Raw genomic sequence first — 10,560 nt, forward strand, 5'->3', positions numbered from 1 at the left:
CCATGAGAGAAGTTTGGATGGGCAATAATGCGCCATCATCCTTCCTCATGAGCTCGTTGTCCGCATCACTACTATGAGGTGACGGCAACGGTGTCGAATCATTGTAGTCGACAATGAGCGACGGATCAACATCCTCACTGTTAAAGTGGGATGGATCCTTTAGCCCTGTTAATGCGACAGCCGTAGTGGCTGTCGGCGCTCCGACTAAGGCATTAGACGCGGCCGGCGAATAAACGCGGCGCGTTCGCTTAGTGCGAGGTTGTGTGGGCGTCTTCGCAGACGACCCACCAACGTGGCCCAAGACTTTTAGATAGACTCTGTAGGCGGGCACGTCGTAATGCGGCCACGCTCTACTTAGCACACACCCTAGCACAGCGAGGAAGCGGTTTGGCCTGCTTCTCTTGCGTGCAGTGAGGTAGTTGTGGTGGGCGCGCAAGCGACCTCACCTAACACACTAAGTACTCTGGTTAAGTGTCGTCACGGGAGCGGTAATCCGTCTCCTCGTGCGCACTTACCAAGTACGAAGTAGTTTTCAGACTGATTTATATTTAATGAAATTAAATACAAATACCTATTTTTACCAATTAAATGTTATCTATAGATAACATTTAATATGTATTGCGAGCGTATCTTTTTAGATACCTCGCGTAACGGATGACGCTAGCCGTCATCACGGATGACGCTAGCCGTCATCCCTCCTAATGTGAATGCACCCATGTGCATCACATACACAAGGGTTGGTCACAAATGTGCACCACACCTTAGTGCTGGGTCTAATTACTATTGTTTAGTAATTGACCACCCCCTAAGTACACAAAGTGTACTTAACGGGGACTGTGTAACAATAGGGCAACTTTAGCCCGTTACACCATCCCCCTCTTTAAGAACGAATTTACATTTTTAAATTCGTCAAAGAGGAGAGAGGAACTGCGAGCAGCTTTACGCGCCGCTAGTTCACTCGATCATTCTAGCGCACGTGTTTCCATACACGGCGCCCAAGATGCACCTAAAAAGTCTTCCCATTACTTTAGGAGTAATATTCTTTTCTTTATGAGAAATATTACTATTTGTGTAACGGGACGGAGCATTTCGTGATTATATTTACTTCTTTAGGCAAACACTTAAACATCAAAGCCAAAATAGACATCACACCGATAGTAAAGCGTCTCTTAGGTCGAAACTTTGGCGACGCGATAAAGCGTATCTAGCATCACCTCGATATCTTTATCCTGCTCATAGCACTCAAGTGCGGCCAGAACCTGTTTGTCGTCACTTAAGATCAAATCCTTTAAACGCGACTTTTCCTCAGCAGATATCAAATTGTCCGCTGCAATGCGGCTCGCCGCCTTGAGTGCTAGGGCGTAGCGAGCGCGCTGTGAGAGCTTTTGCATCTTATTTTCTTCCAGCTCTCCTTCTACCAAAAACGACAATGCTCCCCCAATCAGTGGAGGCTATAACGATTATCAATATATTGGTCCCTACCGCCAACAATGCCCTTTTCCTCTAACTCCGCAACGGAAGGTCTCATTCGCAATTGGCGCGCTATCTGATCTACCTTCAACTGACGTTCAAGCTGGTGCTTAGTTCCTTGCAGAATTGGTGCTACTGTCGCGTCTTGGTCTATACAGAGCACGATAAAGCTCGCATTTAACAAGTCGTTTTCAATCTCAGCGCACGTTGCTTACCTTCCAAAATATTATGCGAGACGAGATCATTTTTTTCAGGTCGCGATTCGAGTAAGTGTGAGACCTGATCCTGCACCATATTTCGCTCCAGCTTCTTAGCAGTGGCCGTAAGATTCGGCGCCAGGTCTGCAGTCGCTTCAAGCACACCCGATGTGCGCAACTTTTCAATGGATGGGCGTTTTGTCAAGCGCTGATTAACTTTGTCCGAATATAGTTGGCGCTGCAACTTTTCCTGTGTAGCCTGTAAGCTGGGCGCAACGCCGTCGCCCCCATGCACGATCGCCTGATCGCGCAGCTCTCGCACATCTGGTCGACTCTCGAGGCGATGCGCCAACTCATCCGCACTCATTTTCTGCTGTAGCTTTCTCTGTACGCCCTGTAACGTGGATGACACATTCAATGAGGCCGTAGGCAGCACATTGCGTTGCTCCAAAACCTCAGCGTCGGGCCGCGCCTCCAGGAGGTGGTCGATCGTCTTAATGACATCATCTTTAGAGGCCATCGCTTGTTCATCGGTTGCAGCTGGCTCCTGATCTGATCCGCCATCCACAGGCTTTTCGCCGTTTGGCGTAAGAGAGGAGGCCAGTGGCTTGCAACCTTTCGACTTCTTCGCCATAACTTTCGATGTTCAAGCTACGAGATCTGTTATAATTAAATAAATCACTAGTATAGAAGACTCAATTGAAATCAGTTAGACCTAGGCCTAAATAAATTTATATGCGCACTCAATTAGTTGCTGCGCAGTGATGTTGCTCTCGCCCGTGCGGTTTAGTTCCTCCTTGGCCATTTCTGTCACCAAAAGAAGCTTTTTGACCGAAATCGGGCGATCGGATAGTAGCTTTAATACCTCTTCTTTCTGGTCATCCGCCACAGGAAGTCCTGTGTGCTTCAGGACGACGTCGAGCTCGTGCTTTTCTGTAAGCTGCGGGACCTCGAGGCACATGTCAAATACATCGCTCAGCTCCACTGCATGCATGGCGGCAATATTGGAAGTGATGCCAATCACCACGAGCTTGCGACCAGCCACAGGCACCGGATTGCGCACCAGGACCATCAATCCTTGTAAAACCAAATTTGAAAAGCGAGGGCCCAAACCTACGTAATAAAAGCAAGGATGCATTACATTAATCGAACGACAAACATGCTCAGCGATCGATGCTTACCGACATAGTCCATTAGTCGCTCAATGTCGTCAAGAATGATAATGCTGAGCGGAGAACGATACGCCTCCTCAAAAACGTTGTATACGTACGAACACTTGCCACTCTCCGTACGCGAGATAAGCTCTGATGCTTTCACCATGCGCACCAGCGGGAACTCGCTCGCAACAGCACAGTATGTCGCCAGCGCAGTCTTTCCAGATCCGCGCTCGCCGTGCAGCAGTACCGACATAAGGGATGTCTTATCATTTGAACGAACTTGGTCAATTACGCGAGCCAGCGCTTCACGCACGTCTGTAAACGAGCTGCCATAAGGGATCAAACCGTTTTTGTAATACAGCGCCAGCTGATCACTGGGAGCTCCAAACTTAGGCTTCACTTCCTCGAGTGCCAGTGCAAAATCTTCCATTGAAATCTCCGGGTTGTAATTTGCAATGGCATGCATGGTGCGGCCATCCGTACCACGGGAAAGAGCGTGAGCTGTGGCAGCTCGTACCAAGCCTTCAATTTCGGCACCCGAGAAGTTCTTGGTGCGTTGAACAAGATTTTTGTAATCAGGGTCGTCGCTAACAAATTTGGTCGGGTCCAGACAATTGTCCAAATCTGCGACCACCTTCGAATGAAGAGCTCCTTTATCACGTGCCCGGTCCGTGTGAATTTTTAAAATCTGTGCACGGCCTTTTTCGTCCGGCAAGTTAATTTCAATTTGCACCTCGAGACGGCCAGGGCGTACTAGAGCTTCATCCAGCATATCCTTCATAAAAAACAACATTTGATGATGAGGTAAAAGAAAAAAAAAACGCAAACGAGAGCGAATGCCTTCGCACCTTTCGATTCGTCATGCCGATCACAAGCACATTGTTCAGACTGTCAACGCCATCGATCTGTGTCAGCAGCTGGTTCACCACACTGTCGCCAACCCCCGTGCTATCACGACTTGAGCCGCGCTGCTTGCAGATGGCATCAATTTCATCAAAGATAATGATGTGCACATCACTTTCGTCTCCGAGTTCTTCTTGATCTTTGCGCGCATCAGAAAAGAGTTCCCGAATCTTGCGCTCGGATTCACCGACAAATTTGTCAAGAATTTCGGGTCCATTAACCACCTTAGGTTCTTTAGCGGTCAGCGCCTGCGAAATCTTTCGTGCAATAAGCGTCTTACCACAGCCGGGCGGACCGAAGAGCAGCATGCCGCGAACATGCTGTATGCCAAGCTTCTGAATCACGTCTGTTGGAAACAATCGTGAAGCGAAAGCACGACGGAAAATATCGTTAAATTCCTTATCTAAGCCACCGATACCGAGCTTCGTAAAGTCGAAGTCGGGTTTAAACACAGTGCGCGTCATGCCGCTTGATTGATTAGCAAGGCGTATTAAGGCGTCTTTCCCCTTTGTGAAGTTTATAATGGCTCCTTGAAGGTAAGCACCGACGCGTGGGGAACAGGAGTCTGAACTGCTAGTGTCTCCGTCCACCGTGTCAATATTGATACACTGCAGCCGCAGCGGAAGGCCGTCACACCTTACCGCCATGAGCTGCCCTACAGCAAACACTTGATGTATATACTCGGTCTCAAAGAGATCTTTGAGCAAAGTACAGTCTACAACACGTAGATCATTCCCCTGTGCACGCGTAAGAACCTGCTGGATCTCAAACGTGACGGTGCTCAGCACATTCTTTGGAGTGCTTGCGCAAGTGTATACCGAGACTTCACAAGTCTGATTAAGAGGAAGGCCCACACACATACGCTGCATGGTGCCCACAGCCACGGTTCCAGGCAATATTTCCTTGTGGGGCTTCGCCGCCACGACAAACTTGCGATTGATCCAGACGTTAAGTCCGTGCGCACGCAGTTCATCTTTGGTGACGACGCCCTGAGGGGTCTTCTTTACCAGCGACCTAAAGTCGTCCAAGTGCACATACACGCAGTTGGTAAACGCATAAGAGTTTCCAGGAAGACCCACAACAGCCGCCTCGAACGCCATCTTAATTCGTTTCTTATATTTAATTGCAATTTTTTTATTCTAATTTAGCCAATAGAAACATGTCCACTAACAACTCGTTAATCCTTTGCTACGAAGGAATGCATCCTGGTTAGGTGCTCGGCCAAGAAAGTCCTCGAGCATGACGCATGCATCGATTGATCCACCTCGCGCTAGAATAAGTTCACGGTATGCCAATCCCGTCTTTGAATTCATAAGACCTTCTTTTTTGAAGCGAGACATGAACATGTCCATAGAGAAGACTTCGCTCCACATGTAGCCATAATATTGAGCATCATAGCCACAAGCAAGGTGATTGAACGACGCGGCAAAGTTCGTGTCTGGGGTCATATCGATAAGCATGATATCTTTTTGCAGTTGCTTGAGAAGATGCGCTGTATCCGAGTTGGGTCTTGAGTGTATTGACTGGTCAAACATTGCAAAGAGCAGCTGCCGTTTATTTGACAACCCAGCGGTGACGTTTTTTGTCGAGATGAGGCGGGCGATGTATTCATCCGAGAGTTTCTACCGGCGATATGAGCTTATGAGATCAATGAAATCTGATATTCAAGACACAAAGAACGCACCGCATTCGTTTTATTGTGCGAAGAAAGACGTTGCAGCGACTCCTTCTCCCAGCACCAGTTTTCCAGCATTTGACTTGGAGCTTCTACAAAATCTTGCTCTACACGCGTGCCAGCAAAGCGCGGAATGGCTACCTCTGAACATAGGCAATGCATCACATGACCAAACTCGTGAAAGAACGTCACGACCTCATCGTGGCTCAATAGAGACGGCTTCAAATTTGTTGGAGCATTGAAGTTAGCAACCATAGCAGCGACAGGATACTGTACACGATGATGAAAACGAAAACGAATAAATAAAAGACTACTTTATCGATATGTTTATATGCAAAACGCACCTCTCGGACTCCAGCAGAATTAGTGCAGCTCTGTTGCAGGGTAAAGCAAGCCGCATGACCATATTTGCCAGCGCGAGGAAACAAGTCCAAGTAGAAGTAACCAACAAGGTTGCCAACCGTCCCCAGACGGGCATCGCTGACTTTAAACATGCGAACATCCTTGTGCCACACGTGAGGCTGTGAAATCTCTTCAAATTTTAAGCTCAAAATCTCTTGATACATAGACAAGAGTTCTGCTGTCACGTGCGCAAGCGGAAAGTATTCGCGTATTTCTTCAGTGTCGATCAAGCAGTGCTTTTTTAAATACTGGTCCATGTAGAAGCGAAAATCCCACATATTGATTTTGCCATCAAATTTCCATCTGTTGCGTTCGCAGTCGGCCTTCTTTAACTTCAGCAAATCGTCTAGATCTTTTTTGGCGAGCGGTTCGAGTTGGCTGTTCAAGTCATTTAAGAATTTGTTTACGTCTTCAGGTGTTTTTGCCATCCTACATAGACAGAAAACAACATATGAAAAGACAGAAAGCAATATATATAAAGGGGCGTCCCAGAAGCATATAGCACAAGAGAACTTCACCTATGCTCAAGAACATAGGAGGCATGGTTGTCGAATCCTAGCGCCACCGCCGCTTTGTGTCGTATTTTCAGCATTTCTTCAAGGATTGCAACGTTTGTGGAGATGCAGCGGCGATTAAAAGCAAACTCGACAGCCTTACGTGTTGACTCAATTGTGCACGTGTTAAGGATCGGAAACACAGTGGGGTACGAGAGCGTAATCTTTAGCGACACGGCAAAATACATTTCGCGTCAGTAACAGCACCGACAAAACTAGATTCGAGCATGATTCGTATCACCATGTACATGCCGTCGTCGTTTTTTTGAAGCGCAGCGATGAAGTCATCACTAACTCCTTTAAGATCATCATCTGAAAATTTGATGTTGATTGTCTCCTCGGACAAATTCTGTTGAAATTGAATTTCGAGCTTTGACAGCTTCTGTTTCCAGGACTGAAGCTCTTTCCGCTTCTCCTCTGGCAGCTGCAGTCCATTGCGCTCGAAATCCTGCACCAAGCGACACACATATCGCTGTGTAATCGAGTCCAAATCCTGTTAGCAGCAAAGTGAAGAACACAAAAAGTCGAATGAGACTACAATCTGTGGAGCAGGAAGACTCGGCGTGTAGCTCTCTTCGCACCTGATAGCACTGGCTCTTATACAGGGTACGGATGGCTTTGTACACATCTGCACGCATGCTGCGCTGAACAGCGTAGTCTTCAATAGTTTCGTATGCCTTAGTGCAAGCGTCGCGAATTGCCTTGTCATCGGACACCTGACCGAGGAACGTTACATTTGTTACGCGGCTGAGCATCTCATGATCTAGGTCAATAAGCTTTTGCGCTGAACTTTCAAATTTCACCGCGGATGGTTGCAGCGCTGCAATTTCGTCATCCACACGCTTCATACGCGCCAAAATTCTCTCTGTCTCAGCCTTAATTTCCGGCACACTTACGTCGAAGCGCAAATTCGTGAGTTGCTTGCGCAAAAGTTTAGCACGCTGCTTTCTGCTACGCGCCCACATGGTCATACCCGCAAGCATTGCGGCGCAGACAACCACGGCCAGGGAGTTCGTTTGTTTGTTGCTTCTCGCCATGGTGATCTTAACGGAAAAAATTATGAAAAGGCAAATAAAGCAAGGGTTTTAATTTTTTAAATTTCATCATAATTGGAACAATATTGGCCCAATAGCTGACGTATTTGTTGTGTCTCCGCATCAAAGCTTGGCGGCTGCGTCCTTATCAATAAACCAATAGACGATGCCATTTTTAGGTTTGACGTTGGCAGCGGGAAGTGGCGGTGTGCGCTTTTCGATGCCGACCATGTGCGGAATCAGCTCAGCCTTGTTAGCACCAGTTGCAACAAATGCGACCTGCACAAAAATCGATAGCCCCGTCAAAAACGCAAGGTCCAATAAATCGCTATAAGAAGGACATACATGGGCAGCATTGTTAAGAACTGGAAAGGTAAGAGTGATGCGCTGAAGGGGGGGCTTAGGCGAGTCATTAATAGGTGCAACGAACATTATGCTTTCTTTTAAAAGCGGGTGACCCGGAAAAAGCGAGCACGTGTGTCCGTCTGGGCCCATGCCGAGAAGAATGAGATCGAAACGAGGCAGCTGCAAAGAGGTTTTAGCAAGTTGCAAGTTTTGAACAGCGCATGCAAGCGAGCACTTACCACATCACTGCCCCATATGTTTGCCAACTTTCTGGTGTAGTCCACAGCCACGGCCTCAGGATTCAAAAAAGAAGTGTTGATAGTGTAGATCTGTTTCGGCGGCACAGAAATCTGTATGGCGTGACATTAAGCCTCGTGTCAATTAACAAGAATTAATTCGCCTAATTTCAAGACTGTTTTGTGACATTTACCGAGTCAAAGAGCGCTGACTTGCAAGCCTTATAATTGCTGTCGTCATCGTCCAATGGCACGCAACGTTCATCAGCAAAGAAGACATACCACTTAGAAAAGTCAACGGTGTCTTTTATGGCCTGTAAACCTTTGCTCAAAATCTTTACACCGCTGTCAGTTGTTGGATCCCAATTTAGCTTCACCAATGCACTAACCTTTGGCAGCGAGCCTCCCGAAAGTGCAATCGTAAAGCGGTCGTGTGTGGCAATAGCTTGTTTGCTTAGACTGAAAATCAGCTTAGCAACGGCAGTACCGACCTCATCGGGACTGCTAGACACCCGGACATCCATAAGTAGTTATGCGGAAATCACCACCTACACAATTATTGGCTGAAACTGTACACGCAAACAGGGGAATTTCTACACTTACCCTCGCTTATTCCCAAACTCACCCCATCCTTATTTTAGCCAATCAATTGTCATCATTACAGCCGGTTTTGAATTTTCCATCAAATATCATTGAAACTGGTAAATTAATTACTTTATAATTTCAAGGTGGAACTCGATGCAGGACGCAACTAGCAACTCCTGGCATTGTAACGGCTAAAGTTGCCCTATGTTACACAATCCCCGTTAAGTAAACCTTGTGAACTAGAAGGCAATTACTTAGTGAAATAATTAGACCCAACCTGTAACTGTAACGGGGTGTATCGCACATGAAATTAACAATTAAAGGTTGTAAATAAATATATTATCTAAAATGTAGATAATGTTTGGAGAATATTACTTTACATGGTAATATTTTAAAAGCTGATCCATTTATAGATATAGACCACTATATCTACTTTCTCCGCGGTCCAGTCAGCGCTGGATGCGCGCAAAGAGAAAGACACAAAAAACTTTTATTATATGTTTTGTATTAGTTTATAATTAAGTTAGTATTGAAGCAGATAGACAAGAAGAAGTTAATTATATTAATACAGTTTTTAATTTACCCTCTTTAAAGCAAGTGTTTTAAAGAGAGTCTTCCTCTGCACGTACTAGTGTACGTGAAGTGACGTGAGGCACCACTCGCACTGAGGCACCACTCGCACCGAGGCAGTGCGATGTGGACTTGTACAGAAGCAGTCCAAGTCAGTAGTGCCCCGTTAAAACTGGTAGCACTTTGTAGTCCGTCCAAGGACCACTGTTCCATCATCTAACATGTCCATGTTAGATGATAATGGAAATACGCATCACGTTTCGCGTGATAGCTACTCCTTTCTAAGTGACACAGATGTGCGGTCGAACGAATGGGTTCGACCGTAGGGAACGATGCCATCTTGGCCATGCTGTCCGGTTTGGACAGAGATGCCCTCCATTCAGCCATCGCCAAGTTCATACAACATGAACTTGACGAGGCTACGGAGAAGGTAGCCTTGCTTAATCAGCAAGGCTCTCAACAGGCAGAACTGTTGAGGTTACAACAGATACAGACCCCTGTACTGGGATGACGCACACGCGTCGTCCCGAAACCTTAAAGATTGACATTTAGTTTAGCGGAGTCGAAGAAGACTTCCTCTTAAGATGATATGTCGAGTTGGACGATGCCATAAGGGCTCGTCACATCGTCGATGAGCAAATGCATGTCGCATTTGCTCAGTCAAACTTGGTAGGTCGTGCCAAAACTTGGGCATTATGCCTTAAGTCGCGCGACCCATATGTTTTTGGTTCGCTAGAGGCTTTCATAGCCCAGCTCAAACAGACGTTCGAACCGCCTAGGGCTGAGTTCAGAGGTCGATCAGAGCTTCTGAAACTCAAGCAAGGCAAGCGTGATGTTCACGCTTATGCCCAGCACATACGACCCTTAGCGAGTTGTATCCCGAACAACCCAGGCCATGAACACACGTTGATTACGGTGTTTATGCAAGGTCTTACGGATGGTCCCGTAAAGCCTCACCTGTTCCGCTTGGAACTGGATACGCTTGAAGAAGCGTATCCAGTTCCAAGCAATAGTCGTTGCGTACACAGGAGGACTTTAGCTTGAGACATGCTCAAGCTAGGTCGTCATCATATCGTCCTCCAAGACGACAGGAACTGGAAGGTCCAGAACCAATGGACCTCTCTTAATCGATAACAGTAATGAAACGCGTAGTGAAATTTCACTACACGTTATAAGATTTACAGTACGATGACGATTTCATCGTACTGGATTTGGATGACAAATTTGATTTCATCCTAGGTCTACCTTGGCTCAGAAAATATTAGCCAAGGATCAGCTGGCAGCGTCGATCCGTAAAGATGCTTGCCACTTGTTCACCAGAGAGCCATCTGATGAAGGTCTTGGAGCGCCCACCGTGTGGATGTACTACGAGTGAGTGCGATAACCTCACTTGTGGCACGGTCATTAGTACGACTGCACAAGATCACAGTGT

At 46.7% G+C, this 10,560-nt stretch overlaps 2 protein-coding genes across 2 annotated transcripts; both read right to left on the minus strand.

Annotated features, from left to right (window-relative positions):
• Window positions 1-2,341: 2,341 nt before the first annotated feature.
• CCR75_001370 (uncharacterized protein) lies at window positions 2,342-4,827 on the minus strand (the record flags this gene model as incomplete). The annotated part of the gene is made up of 3 exons (XM_067959474.1): window positions 2,342-2,780; window positions 2,849-3,599; window positions 3,673-4,827. The coding sequence occupies 3 exons, from the start codon at window positions 4,825-4,827 to the stop codon at window positions 2,389-2,391; spliced, it is 2,298 nt and encodes a 765-aa protein (XP_067814233.1). The 3' UTR covers window positions 2,342-2,388.
• A 2,588-nt stretch (window positions 4,828-7,415) lies between these two features.
• Window positions 7,416-8,501, minus strand: CCR75_001371 (uncharacterized protein). Its single transcript, XM_067959475.1, has 5 exons — window positions 8,363-8,501; window positions 8,168-8,287; window positions 7,977-8,087; window positions 7,738-7,917; window positions 7,416-7,671 (listed from the first exon to the last, which is right to left on the minus strand). Exons 1-5 carry the CDS (start codon window positions 8,495-8,497, stop codon window positions 7,516-7,518), a joined length of 702 nt encoding a protein of 233 aa, XP_067814225.1. The 5' UTR covers window positions 8,498-8,501; the 3' UTR covers window positions 7,416-7,515.
• Window positions 8,502-10,560: the final 2,059 nt, after the last annotated feature.

This window comes from Bremia lactucae, linkage group LG9, assembly GCF_004359215.1.
Source record: "Bremia lactucae strain SF5 linkage group LG9, whole genome shotgun sequence".
Lineage (NCBI taxonomy): Eukaryota > Oomycota > Peronosporomycetes > Peronosporales > Peronosporaceae > Bremia > Bremia lactucae.